This window comes from Pinus tabuliformis, chromosome X (genome assembly GCF_031772625.1).
Source record: "Pinus tabuliformis cultivar Carrire ecotype Pingquan chromosome X, CPIR1, whole genome shotgun sequence".
NCBI lineage: Eukaryota > Viridiplantae > Streptophyta > Pinopsida > Pinales > Pinaceae > Pinus > Pinus tabuliformis.
The window spans coordinates 359,131,442-359,149,066 of record NC_142308.1 but is presented as its reverse complement, the minus strand read 5'-3'; the positions used below and the strand labels follow the sequence as shown (position 1 = coordinate 359,149,066).

Here is a 17,625-nt window from a genome sequence, read left to right as displayed (position 1 = left end):
GTAAATTTATTATAATAGTATTTATTAACAATTTACACAAATAGTAAATTTATTACTAAACAATTTACATATAATAGTAAATTTATTATAATAATATTTATTAACAATTTACGCATCATAGTAAATTTATTATTTATTAAACAATTTGCATATAATAGTAAATTTATTATAATAGTATTTATTTTTAATATTATAATAATATTTATTAAACAATTTACACATAACAGTATTTATTAAATGTTTAAATTTACATATAATAATAGTATTTATTAAACAATTTATAGAGTTGATCATTGATCATTCCATAGTTGATCATTGCATAACTTTAAGGCACATCATTGAAAAAGTTTGGGAGAAAAAGGAAGAAGTCTTTTGTTGCTTTGTTGATTTCAGAAAAGTGTTTGACTCGATTCCTAGGGATAAACTTTGGCAAAGAATGGAGGAACTTGGGGTTCCTAGAGAGCAGTTGTGCATAGGCTGTATGAAGAGGTGAAAGTCAAAATCAAAACTTTAGCAGGCATTTCTGAAAGTTTTAGAAGCGATATCGGGGTCAAGCAAGGTTGCCCACTGTCTCCTACCCTTTTTGGTTTATATATCGATAAGCTTGAGGAGTGGTTAAATTCGCAAGGGGGTGATGGTATCTATTTGTGCAAGTCTGTTATAAGGCTTCTTTTGTATGCAGATGACCTTATTCTGATTGCTAAATCGGCTCTTGGTTTGCAAGAGCACTTACTATCCCTTGAGCATTTTTGTAGAAATGTGGGGATGCAAGTCAATATCAGCAAAAAGAAAGTAGTGGTCTTCTCTAAGAAAAGAAAACATAACCAACATAAGTTCTACTTTGAAGGCAACATTCTGGAAGAAGTTGCGGATTACAAATACCTCGAAATTGACTTCAACAAAAATCTAAGCTGGAATGGTTGTAGAAAGAAAAGAACTTTGGGGGTTGGAAAACATTTTATGCTTTTCAAAATAGGTGTAGAGAGGCAGAGTTATGGGACTCGAAGACCACTCAAACTCTTTTTGGGCTTCTAGTGATTCCGATGATTCTCTATGGTTGTGAATTGTGGGCTAGCAGTACCTCCGACATGCAGTGGAGACAAATTGAGAAAATTCAGAAGCGTTTGATTACAAACAAATTTAAGATTAAAAGTGCAGTTCCTTATGATATCTTGTTAAGTGAAACAAGGACTGCTCCTTTTGAAGTAATTGCTATGGTGCGAGTCATAAAGTATTTAAAAAAAATTGACCAAATGGAAGAGGGTAGATGGCCTAAGGTTGTCTTTAATGATAGATTGTGCAAGAGCAAAAAAACTTGGATGCAGCAAAATAACAAATGGTTTAGTAAATGGGGTATTTGCTTGAGCACGTGTCCCATAAACAGCGAAGAGATAAATGCTTTTGTTATGGAAAAGTTCCACAAACGTACTTGGATAAGGAGCTAGGAAGAAAGAAAAATTACTATATTGAAGTGTTTAATCCCACTCATAATCATCAACCAAAAGCATACATAGAGGCCAATATCTCTTGGAGAGCCAAAATTCTTATTACTCAATTAAGGACTAATTCTCATCAACTCCGTTGTGAAACAGGGCGCTGGAAAAGGCCAAAGGAAGTGTGGGAAGAAAGGGTATGCATTTTTTGTTCTTCTGGAAAAGTGGAAACAGAAAAACATTTCATTTTAGAATGTGAGGCCTTCAAAGACAACAGGGAAAGTTATGCAAATACGCTGGCAACTAGCTCTTGGGATAATCTATTTAACGAGGGGTTTGTCGAGAAGATGGGAGCATTTATTGTGAAGCTTCACAAAAAAAGGGCCGAATACATCAAGCAGATGAAGAAGCAATCTGTCCCATAAGCTATCTTTAGCCTCGTGGATGTTAAAATAATTTCTTTCTTTCTTCTTACATTTTTTTTCTCTATTCAAGCTTCTGTGATCCATAATGAATTAAACAAAATATTTCCATAAAAATCACATGAGAAATTTTTTTGGTGAACCCTTTTGGAACCAACAAGTGTAATTCATCATGAAAACGAGAACATTGTTTAATAAATACTATTATAATAATAAAATACTATTATTTAATAATATACCGTAAATTGCCCCCGGATCCGGGTGGCGATACGCAGCATATCGATCTTCATGCGTGAATTAATTACCCAGTACTGCCAGCTGTAGAGCAGCGTGGACTTTCGGGCTATTACCTCACGCGAGCTGCTCCTGCGCATTAAAACAGTCCTGGGTGAAGGATGGGCAATCAATGTCTGCATTGATCAGCGCATCAGGTCTCTCGTTATAATCATGCAGATCCAAGGTTTATTCTCCATGCTTGGTGTTCTGCAGTATGGTGACAGAACCTGGCCTGCGGAAGCTGCGGTTGATGGTGTCGTTTTGGCGCATTGCGGCAAGCTTGAGCCTTTAATTCCTCAGGGTAATCTCCTTCCTGCTCTGGTCTCGCATTCTCTGTTTGTGTTTAATAATTCCGTTGCTGGGTTTAAGTTCTGTCATCCGGCGGTCTTGGTTGATATCTCCAGTGGGCAAACCTCTGGCTTCTCCCAATTCGGTCCTGTTGTTTTCTTAGCCCACTCCCCCTCTGAGTTTGTCTGTCTTTATCTCACCATGGTGCGTTCTGGAAAGCGCCATCACTCTGGGGAGCGTAGGGAAACCAGTCGACACCTTCCAGTCGCTCTGGCTGTGGAAACTGCGCCTTCCCCTGTTCATGAAACTGGCCCCTCTGTTGGTTCTGCCTCGAAGCCTAAACCTAATAGTGCGATTCAAACCATGCACTTTAAGTTCTAGAGTAATTTGCATAGACCCCTGATTACTACCCACATCACCCTCATTATCTCAGAAGAGGAAAACGTGGTCTCCCCCTTAGCCTGTATAGTCCCTGACCCGTCTCCTGGCAATGAGAATTCCTCAGATGATGACAGCATGGGAAATCGGGAAAAAGGAAAAGAGGAACAGGAAGCAATGCTCATAATTCCTCCTCCTACTGTTGATCCAGCGCCTATTGATGAGAACAGGAATCCCGAAGCAGAAGAACATGTTATTGTTATCCAGGACAATAATACTAGTGGCAGTGACAGTCGGAAGAGAGAAGATGTTGTTCAGCCTGAGAAGAAGGAGAATGACCCAACCATGGAGAAGTAACGCCTCTGAGGATCATTCTTTTTTGCTTTTGTTCAGGTCTCGGGATTCTGGTCAGGCTTCTATGAAATTTTCCTACAGTTTTTGTTTAGCTCTCAGGCGGTTTCTGATGAATGTTCTCATCCTGAGATGGAAAATTTTTGATATGTTTGTCAAGGCTTGGGCCATCTTCTGGGCAACGAATGGCTATCTACATGTTCAGTGTCTGTTCTTTGTCTATTGTCTATTCTTATGCTCGGTCTGTAATGGAGTTGTTTAATGTCTGTTCTCATGCTTAGTCTGTAATGGAGCAGTGTGTTGATGACAAAGGTTGTTCAGCCTCTTCCTTATGTAAAAATATTTTGATTTACAGTTAATAGAATTAGTATTTGCACAGAAAAAAAAATTTATACCGTAAATTGCTTAATAAATATTATTATAAAAATATTTATTAAATAAAAATAAAATATTTATCAGACCAAGCAGTCCATGAACCTGGGAACCCAAGAGAAATGGAATGGATGAGCAAATTCAGCTATGAAGCAAGGATTCAAAAAACTGTAAGCACAAGAAAGAAAAAAACTGATTGGAAGTTGAGAGGAACCAAAGAGGAAATAAGAGAATGGATTCAAAATCAAAAAAGGCCTTCCCTTCAATTCGACGGGGCCTCAAAAAATAATCCGGGTCAAGCAGGCGTAGGAGGCGTCATCAAAGACCCTCAAGGGAAAACCATCGTGACATACGAGTGGGGATTGGGCTCAATGTCCAACAACAAGGCTGAGGCATATAGCCTCCTCCTGGGAACCTCCATAGTGAGGAAACTCGGCCTTCAGAACCTGCTAATAATAGGCGACTCAGCTATCATCATAGCTGCTATGGTCTCAGGAAGGGATTTCAAACAAATGGCCTTAAACAACATCAAATCCAGGATTATGGACAACATCAGAGCAATAAATGGGGCCACCCTCAAACATGTCCTAAGGAGTAGCAACACAGAAGCAGATGAGCAGGCCAACAAGGCAACTAGTAGACAGACAGGTCAAGTGAGAGAAAATGATTCAGTTTATGACAAAGCCATCCCATAACCAATCCCATCCCAACCTCTCTACTCAGAATTCGAGTCACCTCAGGCATCACTCTCCTTGAAATTTGCCCACAATCGAATCCCCTTTCCCTCTGCATTATCTCCTCGACTGCGCAAATATGTACATCTCTGATCAAATTCGCTTCCCTGCAGTGGATCACACTTCCTATCCCTGCCCCGACATGGATCTTCAATCATTCCCTACAGCCATTCACTGGCTCTGCGCATCGGACCATCACCTCCGTATCCTCACCGCTCGCTGCAAGATCCTTTCTTGGGATCACAGTCATTTCAAGAGTCGACCCTTCCAACACTGGTGCATGCACCCAAGAAACCTCCTCTCTCTTATAAATCGCAGATCGGGCCTCATCGTTTCTTCATCTATCAGTGTTGCAAGAGCTCTGGACGGCGACTTCTCCAAGCATAGGCTTTTTCTTGAAGCAGCACTCAGCCATCGGAAGCTCGGCCCTCGCTCTACGACTGTGGTAACATCAAAACTCCTTATAATTTTTTCAAAGGTTTTGCTAACTGGCGGCTTCACTGGCTGTAGCAGCGTGTCCCCTCACTTCTCCCTGCTCCACTGTCATCCTACCCCTCCCTGTACTGCTCCGCTCCCCCCCTCTCTGTGCTTTCTTCTCCCTTATATCGCCCTCCCCCCTGGAATTTGTCCTCACCCGCTTCCTCAGCTCGTCGACATCCTCCACCAGACCAGTAAAATGGCGGATCAGCAGGACCAGCAAGGGGCTCAGGCGCAGGCCACCAATCCTTTTGAAAGGATCATCACCAACACCGACTGCTCACTGTGTCAAGCACACACGTTCATGATCAACAGATTCGTCAAGCATTTCAATGAACTCAAGGAGGATTATCAAGCAGATAGCAGATCGAAAAGGAAGAAGCTAGAGAAGCAAAAAGCAGAAATAGAGGCTTTGAAGAGCAGGTGCACTCATCTTGAGGAAGCCTTAGAGCACATCAGAACTCTCACTCAAAGCATGCAGGCGGAGGCTTCAACTAGAGCCAGTGCAAGGAAGGATCCCCTCCCCGATGACTCTGTCATTCAGAAACTTCCCTAGGAACCATGGACTGTAAATTTTGTTGGCTTGGAGGCTCTTTTATTCGGCAATATAGCCGTTACCTATTTAATTTCAGTTATCGTTTATGTTGTAATGAGGAACAAGGGTCTGCGAACCCGCTTTTGATCCTCACCGCCATGATCTATCGTATCTATGTACTAGGACTCAGTGCCTGAAGTTTTTATAATATACAAGTAACCGATTCTGTTAAAATATATATATATATATATATATATATATATATATATATATATTTATTTATTTATTAAATAAAAACAACTTACCATTAATGGTATTATATTCTATATTAAGGACTAATTCTCATCAACTCCGTTGTGAAACAGGGCGCTGGAAAAGGCCAAAGGAAGTGTGGGAGGAAAGGGTATGCATTTTTTGTTCTTCCGGAAAAGTGGAAACAGAAAAACATTTCATTTTAGAATGTGAGGCCTTCAAAGACAACAGGAAAGTTATGCAGATACGCTGGCAGCTAGCTCTTGGGATAATCTATTTAACAAGGGGTTTGTCGAGAAGACGGGAGCATTTATTGTGAAGCTTCACAAAAAAAGCGCTGAATACATCAAGCAGATGAAAAAGCAATCTGTCCCATAAGCTATCTTTAGCCTCGTGGACGTTAAAATAATTTCTTTCTTTCTTTCTATATCACGCCACAAAGCCAAAACCATTGCCTTCTTTCTATATCACGCCACAAAGCCAAAACCATTGCCCTAAGTCACTGACCATCAAATCAAACACCAAGCCACGAAGGAGTACAAAATGAACCATGGGCTATACACCAAATTTGATGTAAACAATCTGCATGTATTAATTCACAAATTGTTTCTGCCTACTCGCATGTGGGATTTATCCCCAAACCTGCGAATAAAAAAATAATTAAACGAATTAAAAAATGGCAGTCGAATTTTCAGCGGATTGAGGGTGAACTTCACAGATCTAAAACATGGGTTTTTCTCCCAACATCTCTAATTAGGTTCACCTGTGAGTTTTAAGCGGATTGTTGGGGGCAATGGAGAGAAAATCCCAGTTTTTCTTGACGCCCGCATAACGCCAAAACCCCATTTTTATCAGTTTCTGATTGATTCGATCCACCATTTTCTGGATGATGAGATTGGTAGAGGTTTACAGAGGATTTTGTTTCTGATCATGAGCCTTTGGTATTGTCTAATCGACCATGAATTTCCAGAAATGCCATTAAACGTGTAGTTACCAGAATAGGGAAAATATGGTTATTTTCCATAATTTTTCTGCCTTTCAATTTATTTATTTATTCAATTTCATGATCATCAGTAACAATTTTCCTTTCTCATTGTTGCAGGTACGATATTTGACTGAATTTTTGGCAAGCAACAGAAAAACGAATTGGGACGAAGTTTCAAAAAGTGACCATTTTCCAGAATGAAACTCCAAAATATGGAACATGGGTTTTTTCGGCAACGTGCCCAATTAGTTTCCACGCGAAAATTTTCACGATCCGATGGGCCGATTAGGATATCCCCTTGGTTCTTTGGCAGCCATTTTTTGGACATGCACGACCTATTATAGAATTTCAGTTTAATTGTTTCAAAAATAAAATATTTTTATTTAATAGTTTTGGTACAGTTATAATAAAACATTTTGTTTGTTTTGTAAGTTCGTTATTGCTAACCTTGTTTGTTACGTTTAGTTTTAGATTAAAATAATTCAATGCATATTTAGTTTTAAATTAAAATAATTTTAATGCATATTTAGTTTATTTTTAATATAGTTTAATTTTGAATTTTAATTTTAATCTTTACTTTAGATTTATATTAATTTTAGGATTATATTTTAGTTTTGTAATTTGTTATTTTATTCGATGCGGATTACTTTTTAAGCTTGATTTTCGATTTTCAAAAGATCTTGTAAATATTTTTTTAGTTTAATAATATTTTGTGGTTTTAATGGTAGGTGAAAAATAAAATATTTGGATCCTAAGAAGATGAAGGAAAATCAAACCCAAAAGGAGGAAGATAATTTTTTTATCTTTGTAAAAAGATTAGTGATGTAAAATAAAAAAGGAGGCTCTTGGTCAAGCAGGGAGTGACTTTGATTCCTCTCTACATTCTTATTTTTCTTTGTAAACTTAGTTTTTCAAAGAGGAATAAGAATAGGGATGGTGTCAACAATTGATTGATAGATCAACATTTGTAATGAGATTGTGATGAGTGAACTTTGAGGACTCGCTTCAAGTTTGTATGAATTTTCTCTATAAAGAATAAAAGTCATTTTCAGATTTGCTCACTATGTTTTTTTTGTAAGTTTTATGGAAGTTTGTAACTTTGCTTCAATACTTCTTTAAAACTATATGATGAGAGCCTTGTGCAATTGCTTTGTTAAAATTTTCATTACTTTTAATCTGATCTATTTGTTGTAAGTTGATTTAGCTTATGCAGGTTTTAAAAGTGTTTTGCAATGATCATGATTAACTCTTATCCATATGCAGAAGCTTGGATGGTTTTGATATATGATTAATTCTATATTCTTATCATTCACATACATAGATAAGCTCAACCAAATAAGATCATTTTACTCCTGCTGAATAGGTCTTTCATTTTATTTTTGTGATTCGGTAGCTATTTGTTCATGGTTATTGGATCACACTTAGATTAGTCTTAGTTAAGTTTCTTTTGTATTTAGAGTTTAATCTTCCTAAAGACTCAAATGAGCCATAAACAAAACCTCCTTTCAAGGAGTGAAATCATTCTTTTTCAGTAGCACCAGTTACATCAATTTCTGGTCATCATAATCTTTTTGTATATATGTACAATTCTATAGATTAAATAATAGTTGCATTCTCATTGTATATATGGCATTGTACGCATTTAGGATAATTGTAGGATTCCCTTGTTTTTTTCCTTTTCGTGAGAGGAAGAGGCATAAGGCCAACGAAGCCTTAAAACCCATCGAGAATGACCATCCCAAACATCTGGGACTATATGAAGAGCCTTGGTCTAGGTCACTTCTCCGTTGTTGACATAGGTGTGTCAATGCCTGTGTCAACAAATAGTAGCCATCTCAAGTAATGAAACAACAACTTTAATGATAGCCATTTATTTCAATATATTATACTTTGAAAAAGATGAAGAAGAAGGAGTAGGGTTTACCTAAAGTTGTTGAGCACCCCTATCAACTTCATTACTTGAATTTGAAACATTTCGAGAATTAAATGATTCAGAAGATGACTTCTAAGAAAATTTGGTTTTTTTAGAATCACCCTTGTTTTTGTCCTAATAAGACTTGTTTCTTGTATCAACTAACATTATATCATGTTCAACTACCTAATATAAAGTGACAAATGTGGAATTTGATGTCTTTCCAAAAATATGTTGTGTATCATTCTTTCTCAGTTCAGAAGTGTTTTCATCACGGTTATCTTTGCATAAATTGCGCCATGATCTTGAAAGTATGGTTCTAGGCTGAAAATTTTGATTTTGATTTCTCGAAAAAGCTTCCATAGAGGTCTTTGTAGAGGTTGAAACGATACCCTTTATTTCAAAGCTATATGTTACTCATACATTGCACAAGCTACAAAACTATTGATGTGTTATTTAGCTTGTTTAAATCTCTATCAGGAAGACCATTTCTTGTCAATTGTTCTTCATATTCCAATGAGGTTTGCAGAGATGCACCTAAACTAGTAGCATTCTTCTCTTTTAATCTATGCCTATAGGAAGAAGGTAATGCATTATAATATTGTCTCGAGGTAGCTTGAATTTTAGGTCTAATAACCTCAAGAATTTGATTGTATAATTTAGTGAAATGTAAATTAAAGGACTTGAATGTTTTGTTTTTTGTAAGATTAAAAGGATTATATTAGTTCAAAAAGGACAAAATTACAATATAGATGTTGTCTATAGGTCTACCACTAGGATGGCTAGACCAGTAACATAGACATCAAACTTTTAAGTTTCCTTTGTTGTTCTTGATTTGTTGATCGGAATAATTAAACCATAGACATGTTGTATTCGCTCATGCATAACATGACCTTCGTGGATACACACCCGTCGTGGGGAAAATGACTTGAATGTTTCACCCTTGTTGTAAACAAGATTATTGTATTCCCTTAACAAATATGCTAGACTTTGTGGTTCTCTAAGAGTTGATTTAAACTAATAACACAATTCTTCCCAAGTTGATAAAAGTTTACGTGGTAATTCAAAAAAATTAGCAACAACTTTCCCTTCCAAATAATTAACAAACAATTTCATGCATGTATAATTATCATTTGCCCCAATATTATTACATGCATTTGAAAACACAACTAAATGTTCATTAACATAAATAGTTGCAATACCCAAAACTTTAGGGAAATGATTTTTAAACTTACGAAGGGGTTTTACCATTTGAGCTAAATTGAGAAGAGAAGGTACATGCCATGGGGTGGCATATGTATCTCTTTCAAATTGGAATAAACCATATTTTCCAATTACTTTATCAAGATTTGTTGTTGACTGAACATGATTAAAGTAGTTACACATGCTTCTAATTAGAGAAGAAGAGGAAACTTGGGAAGTAGAGATTCTACTTGAACTAGCAGAAAAAGTCATGATGACCTTTTTAGGTAGAAGAATTATTGATATACTTGTGACTTTAGTTTTTTAATTGGAATGAGATTGTTTGAGCTTTCTTTGCAAGTTTTCTAAAATTATTTTTCATCTCGCAATTTGAACCAAAGGGTCAACTTCAGGTGACTTGCCTCTCACCCTTTTTGAAGTATCAGGTTGACTAGACATAAGAAAATCTATCAATGAACATGATGATTATGAGATTTCCTTTCAAGGGCTTCTCTTCGTTCTTGAATTTCAATTTCATGAGTAATAATGTCTCAAGAAATTTCTAGTTGTTAATGAGACACAATAATTTCAAGAATAAAGTCAAATAAGTTGGATGTAATACTTTGTTGATTCATAAAGTTAAAATCCTATATCAAACTATTGTTGGTCAAGTAGAGTCATCAAAATATTAAAAAATTAAGTACAACAAAAAAGAGTTTGGGAGTATGATTACTCCACAATGTGGTTGCCAAAATAGTGTTGATGCGAGAAGTTTTCCTCTTTCTCAAAAAGACGCTTTTCAATATTGTTAGTTTAAGCGAGATAGTGGGGATCACTACCATGAGTTTATAACCCTATAATTGTACAACATATTTCAAGAATAAATCTTTGAAATCTGAAATCCCTATTTTTTCTTTGTAAAAAAATATATTTTCATAATTATATCATATCAACCAATGAAAAACCAAAGAATGGAAAAATACTTTATGAACTTGCAAATAAGAAAATCTTGAAAAAATATATTGGAAATAATTTAAAAGAATAATATCACAACAGGAGAATCCAATGCTTTAATAGGGCAAAAAATTAAGAAAGTGACTAGTAAAGAATTATATTAAAGACCAATCTAAGTTATAACATAAATATGTCCCTATAAATACCTACAAGGATCCTTAGCAGCCAGAGATGTAAACAAAATCATGCAATGGCAACTATGTGTGGAAAGAAAGAGATAGAATCACAAAATTTGTACTAGATCACATCAAATAATGTAAAATCATCATTAAACTTTGCAAAAATCAAACTAATTAGCATTAAACTAAAACAAAACTTCTCACAGTATGAGCATATTTCAAACCAAATGATTAACCTCGAATAAGACCACAAAAAATGTCTCTCAAACTTTCTTTGCCATCTTTCAAGATATCCCTACTATTAATAAGATGATTTAGTTCTATAGAAACTCAGAAAAAGAAATGAATGGGAATGATAAACTTACTTTGAAAGCTTGGACATACCTTCACATATATTTTCTTTTCTCCCTTCCATTCATGACTTCTCTTCCTCTTATCTTTGAAGAAAATAGTTGGGTAGTTCAACTACCTGTTTATTAGTTTAATTAATGTTTTGAGAGAGAGAGAGAGAGTAAATATTTTTAAGAAAAAAATCACACATGTACTAAATGATAATTAACTAAACGTAGGTGGGGTCCCACTAGACTCTCTTAGAACTTTACCAATTTATGCATTTCAACCTTGTAACTCCTGTAATCATGATCAATAATATAGATGGAAGAAATAGGATAATAAGAATAATCACTTTGGGATCGACGCGACCAAGGAGCTCTGCAACTGCGAGCCTCAGCTCCTCCACGAGATCCGCTCTTTGCGGGCTCTGAAGCCTGCGGTTCTCCCCGCTCTCAACGACTTCTCCTCCTTGCGGGCTTGCCTGTATTAGTCTTGATTTGGATCTGAGATTGTCAGTCGACTCTCTGGCTAGGGTTTAGCCGTTATTGCATGGCTTCCCTTGTGGCGGCCGGCACCAAGCCAGACCATATGGAGACACAGGTCCAAGATCCGCCCTCTGATCCTGCCGTTGATGCTTTTAATCAGCTTCTGGCCGACTTGCCTCCGAAAAAAAGAAGTGATGCCTCAAAATTTGTTAAGAAACTCGATGAAATACTTGAGATCTCTTTGCCTCCAGAGACCCCCATGCAAGTAGCTTTGTCTCTGGCGGATCGTGGACTTATTGGCCAATTCACGGGACTTTGGCCCTCTCCGAAAACTACAGAGCAATGGGTTAACAGGAATTGGGCGCCTCTAATCAGCCAAAGTGTTACCTCATACTTTCTGGGGCGAGGGTATTTTCTTTTCGAATTTACCTCCAAAGAAGACAAAGATTTGATCTTTCGAAATGGGTTGTATTTCATGGGTCCTCAGGGTCTCTACCTGAACAAATGGACCACGGATTTTGACCCGGCGATCGATGTTCCCAAGGTTGTTCCGGTATGGGTTTGTCTCCCAAATCTGCCAGTTCACTGTTGGAACTGGGACTCCTTGAAACACATTGGCAACTCCCTCGGGAAATTCATAGATCGAGCAAGCAACAAGGATCAGTACGATTGTGCTAGGATCTGTGTAGAGGTAGATCTAGAGGTGGGTCTACTAGAGGCAATAAAAATCAAAGTCGGTAGCTGGTCCCATGTCCAGATCTTGGATTATGAACAGCTACCATTCAAATGCAAGAAATGCCACGTTTATGGGCATTTTGCCAAAAACTGTCCGACCAATGCAGAGTCAGAGAAAGGGAATGAAGAGGGCTAGAATCAAGTCAAGCGAGCAAGAGCTCATCACAAGGGACAGAAACAGGGTGGACCCTCCGGCAAAGGAAATCTCCAGGCTAATGCCCAAAGGCCCCCTCCCAAAAAGGCGCAAGAAAACAAGTTTGACCCCCTAAGCCAGCCGACAGAAGACACACCAGAGGTAGAAATCCAAAAACCAGCCTCTTCAAGAAAAGGCACTCCTCCAGCTTCCCCCAAAGAAGTTGAAAACCCCAAAGGCATGGCCCTAGAGGATGAGGAAGAAGAGCAGGAAACCGATGAGTCAGAAGAAGAAGGAGAAATAGGAGAGTCCCATACCTCGGTAAGAAGATCTACAAGAGGCCGTAAAACATACAAAGAAAAAAGAGAGCAGCAGACCTACAAGGACAAGTTACAGGGCAACCAACCAACTTTGGAAAAACTGCTAGCCTCAAAGCCCAAGATGGTGAAAAATCAGCCCCAAGGCTCCAAGGGAGCCCACCAGAAACACAAATAATGAAGGTCATCTCCTGGAATTGCAGAGGTATGGGGAGCAAAGTTAAGGAAGAAGCCATAAGAAATCTAATAAGAACAGAAGCTCTAGACATACTTCTCGTTCAGGAGACCAAGCTGGAAGACAAAGTCTTCCTGCAAGCAAGAAAAAATCTGTGGCCCAAAAGTGAAGCAAGAGCAATCTCAGCCAGGGGTGCCTCGGGAGGGATTGGTACACTATGGAACTCCAATAAATATGCACTCATCTTTGAAGCAAGCAACACTCATTGGTTGCTGCTAAAAATGCAGGATCTTGACACAAATGAAATTTTCAGCCTCTTCAATGTATACTCTCCAATTAATATCCGGGAGAAAAAGGATTGTTGGGACACTATAAGACGACAGGCAGACTTGACAAATCTGGAAAATACAATCATTGCTGGAGACCTCAATCTCACTCTTCACTCCACTGAAAAAAGGGGAGGAAGTGCAGTCCGAGATCCGGCAAGAGAATGGGCGGAGGATCTTCTGCAAGATTGGGACTTGCTGGACATCAAGCCCTCATCTGGTAAGTTCTCTTGGTCTAACAAAAGAGTAGGTCCTGGACACATTGCTGCCAGGCTAGATAGATTTTTCATTCAAAGCTCTTTCCTGTTACTTGGTCTAGAACCCAGAATGCACATTCTTGCTAGCAGCGTCTCGGATCATAAGCCTGTAAAGCTAGAGCTTCTTGCCCATCTAGATCTGGGCCCTATCCCCTTTCGATTTAGTCCCCTTTGGGTAAAGGAGCCTCTTTTCATGCAAACAGTCAGAGATTGTTGGAGCTAGCCTGTCAAAGGTTCACCCTTCTTCATTTGGGAGGAAAAGCTCAGAAGAGTCAAAGGAGTCCTGAAACGCTGGGCCAAAACCCTGTCCAATCCTGCAATAGAAAGGAAAGCCATCAAAGCCACTCTTGCCACTCATCAAATCCACATGGAGAGCACTACAGTCACAGAGGAGATGATAGATCAAGAAACTCAGCTGCAACAGAGCTATCATAAGACCTGCTTAGCTGAAGAAGAATACTGGAGATTAAAGTCTTGGAATCTTTGGCTTAAAGCAGGGGACAGGAACACGGGTTTCTTCCATAAGCAAGCCCAGGCCAGGAAATGCTTTAACACTATCTCTGAGATCAAGGAAGATAATGACACGCACAAGGAATTTGTAGACATTAAGAAAGCAGCCTTCTCTCATTTCCAAAACTTGTATAGCGATGAGCAGGAGCCGCTCCAACACCAAGAGCTGCTAGACATCATCCCTGAAGCAATCTCTCCTCATATGAATAGGATTCTTGAGGCCAAAATCACTAAAGAGGAAGTTAAAAAGGCCCTCTTTGACATGGATCCGGACAAGGCCCCGGGGCCAGATGGCTTCTCCGCCAGGTTTCTTCAAGTCTGTTGGCCAATTGTTGAAAAGGACCTACTCAAAATGATACAAAAGTCTCAAAATTCTCAAAAAATAGGAGGCAGCACAAACTCCGCTTTCTTAGCTCTCATACCAAAGGAAAAAGGCGCCAACAACTTTAGCAGATTCCGCCCGATCTCATTATGCAACACTGGGTACAAATTAATCACCAAGGTCATTGCAAATAGACTGAAGCCCATCCTACCTAGAATCATCCCGGAAAATCAAGGAGGCTTCATCCAGGGAAGGCAGATCGTGGACAACTTCACTCTTGTTCAAGAGGAAATACATTCAAGTCTTCTCCGAAAGGAACAAGGTATGGTGATCAAACTCAATTTAGCAAATGCCTTTGATCGAGTAAATCATAGATTTCTTTTAAAATTCATGTGCAAATTTGGTTTTGGAGCAAACTTCATAAAATGGATCCGAGCATGTATCTCAGAGCCATGGATTGCCCCTCTTGTAAATGGAAGAGCCACTGAATTTTTCAAAGCCTCGAGAGGACTTAGGCAGGGATGCCCCCTTTCCCCTCTGCTTTTTGTCATCCAAGCCTCTGTCTTCAGCTATCTGTTAGATAAAAAGATGCAAGATCAATAAATCAATGGTTTGTGTATTGCTAGAGGGGTCAAAAGCATAAACAATGCCTTATTTGCGGATGACACCCTGCTATTAGGCAACGCCACCCTCTCCTCTGCCTCTAAATTTAAAGCTGCCCTGGATGACTTCAGTAAGGCCTCAGGCAGCGTTCTTAACAAGAATAAATGTCACATCTACAGCTGGAACACCTCGCCCAGGATTCTCTCTGCTATATCTAGATGTCTGGGCTTTGCAGTCTCTCCCTCCTGGACCTCATTCAAATACTTGGGTCTCCCTGTTTTTCATAAGAGACTCTTAATCAAAGACTGGCACCCTCAGCTTGAAAAATTCAAGTCTAGAATCCAAACCTGGGGCTACCGCTGGCTCAACGCTGCTGGCAAGTCTGTCTTTATAAAATATGTGCTCTCCAGCCTCCCACTATTCCATTTTGCTGGACTTCTCGCCCCGGTAACCATTCTAAATAAAATGGATGAGTTCATGTGCAGGTTTTTTTGGAAGGGCGGAAAACAGAATGAAAAGAAAATTCCTCTCATCAGCTGGGAAACTATTTCCAAGCCGCAGTGGGAAGGTGGACTGAATTTCAAAAATATATATCAACAGAATGTGGCTATGGCAGCAAAAACCATTTGGAGGATCATCGCGCCCAAACCTAGATGGGCCCAGCTGGATCTATGGAAAAAATATTTTAGAGGACCTCGTTTAAGCTGTCTAGAGAATGTGATCCAATTGCAGAACTCGTCTTTTCTCAAGCTGTATGCAAAAGCAGGCCCTTTAATCAAAACACACTCCTTCTGGATCCATGGAAACGGCAGAAAGATTAACATCTGGACTGACAGAATAATGAATATGGATTCTATCGAAGATAGAACATCCATCATAGAACTGCGCTCCTGGATGGACAGAGAGGGGCTGCACACACTATAGGACATATCTCTTTGGCGTGATTCGGTTTGGGCAGGTTGGAAATGTGTTGAAGTGCCGGACCAACTGCGCAGTGAATGGTCCACGCTGCTAGAACACCTTCACGGCCTGGCACCCACGCAAATGAGGAAAAAGGATGTGAAAGGATGGGGATCGACTGACAGAGGTTACACTGTCTCCACGGGTTACATTAAGCTAAACGAGAGACCTTACGTTTCCCCTGATCCATCACCTTGGCAAGGAGTCTGGCGCATTCCCTCATGGCCCAAGATCGATTTTTTTTCCTGGCAACTGTCATGGACGGATTCTAAGTATGACATTTTACAAAGGAAAGGATTTCACGGGTCATCCATATGGTCGTTGTGCAAAGAAAATTCTGAAACAGCTGCTCATTTAATCCTTGAATGCAAGTTCTCCAAGCAAATCTGGCTCTCCTTCATTCAGAAACTGAACCCCAATTTCTTGATGCCTTGTTCCACTGTGGAGTTGTTCTCCAATTGGGAAGTCAGATACCCAGGTCCACCTCCTAAAAACCAGGTAATTAAAACAGCATGGGCCATTCTTCCAAAGATTATTAGCTGGCAGATTTGGCTTGAACGCAATAGAAGAATTTTCAGAAGCACCAAACAGAACAACAAGGCTTTAAAAATCAAAATTAAATGCCAAATGAAGGAAAGCTTAACTGATATTAAAGACGATACTAATCTCAGTCAACAGGACATTGCTTGGGGTTCCCTCCTCGACTTGCAATTTCAACCAGCAGTCAGAATCGCCCTCCCTATCAAAAACTGGCAAATAAGAAAATCTGAAGATGACTTTCAAGATTGGCTCAAATCGCACTCAAGGCACTCTCTCTTCTTTGATGGGGCAGCAAAGGGAAATCCGGGCAAAGCTGGTGCAGGAGGTGTTATTGTGAATCCATATGGGGAAAAATTCCATTCCTTCGCTTGGGGGATTGGACATACAACCAGCATTCAAGTTGAGGCTCTGGCCCTCTTTCAAGGCCTCAAGCTCCTCAAAGATTTAAATATTGAAGAAGTTAATGTAATCGGTGACTCCCAAATCATTATAAATGAAATGATATCTAATTCCCCGGTGTTGGACCTCAAGCTAGCAAGACTGATATCTAGAATCAAGGGCCTTTCAGAAGCTAAACTACTTCCATGTGCTGAGATCCCTCAATAAAGAGGCGGACAATGAGGCCAATAAAGTTGTTCTCCTCTCAACAGGGATCAAACAGAAAGACGAAGAAGAATCATGGGACCCCATCCCTTAACCTAATTGCTGCCATGTTTTACTGTTTGCTCTTAAAGCAATTTGTTTGTATCTCCAAGTGGGGGGAAATTTCAGAAATCGAAAATATAGACCCTATATCAAGGAAGAAGTCTACAAGTTTTAGAGGCTTGCTCACCCACAAAAGTGAGTTGCAATAGGACACAAAAATCCACTATGTAATCAGTTTTTTGGCATTCAGGCCAAGAGGAATATAAATACCCCATATCCGTTTCTGTCAAAAAAAAAAATATAGATGGAAGAAATAAAGATAATCATATGCATCAATGTCATAAACTTTTACCACACTTATGCTCCTTGTGTGTGTGTGTGTGTGTGTGAGTTATAAAAAATAAACATTATGTGTCACTGTAACCCAAAAAATGTGCTTGAATTATTCATAGAGTAAACATCATAAAAATTAAAATATCTCAAGATGAATGTCTTTGAAAGATATCTCCCTCTAGCCTTTATTCTTTGTTTCAATTGGAGTTCTTATCGACTAT

General features: G+C 38.9%; 3 protein-coding genes across 3 annotated transcripts; all 3 read left to right on the top strand.

The window, feature by feature from the left end:
- Positions 1 to 3,642: 3,642 nt before the first annotated feature.
- LOC149139985 (uncharacterized) lies at positions 3,643 to 4,215 on the top strand. The gene has a single exon (XM_089450868.1). It carries the CDS (start codon positions 3,643 to 3,645, stop codon positions 4,213 to 4,215), a length of 573 nt encoding a protein of 190 aa, XP_089306994.1.
- Positions 4,216 to 11,612: 7,397 nt separating this feature from the next.
- On the top strand, positions 11,613 to 12,419 carry LOC149139984 (uncharacterized). Its single transcript, XM_089450867.1, has one exon. The coding sequence runs from the start codon at positions 11,613 to 11,615 to the stop codon at positions 12,417 to 12,419; it is 807 nt and encodes a 268-aa protein (XP_089306993.1).
- Positions 12,420 to 12,940: 521 nt separating this feature from the next.
- Positions 12,941 to 13,714, top strand: LOC149139983 (uncharacterized). Its single transcript, XM_089450866.1, has one exon. It carries the CDS (start codon positions 12,941 to 12,943, stop codon positions 13,712 to 13,714), a length of 774 nt encoding a protein of 257 aa, XP_089306992.1.
- Positions 13,715 to 17,625: the final 3,911 nt, after the last annotated feature.

What these genes read in the sequence shown, in the direction of transcription:
- LOC149139985 (XM_089450868.1), top strand. Translation starts at nt 3,643, where the DNA reads ATGGAATGGATGAGCAAATTCAGCTATGAAGCAAGGATTCAAAAAACT.
- LOC149139984 (XM_089450867.1), top strand. Translation starts at nt 11,613, where the DNA reads ATGGCTTCCCTTGTGGCGGCCGGCACCAAGCCAGACCATATGGAGACA.
- LOC149139983 (XM_089450866.1), top strand. Translation starts at nt 12,941, where the DNA reads ATGGGGAGCAAAGTTAAGGAAGAAGCCATAAGAAATCTAATAAGAACA.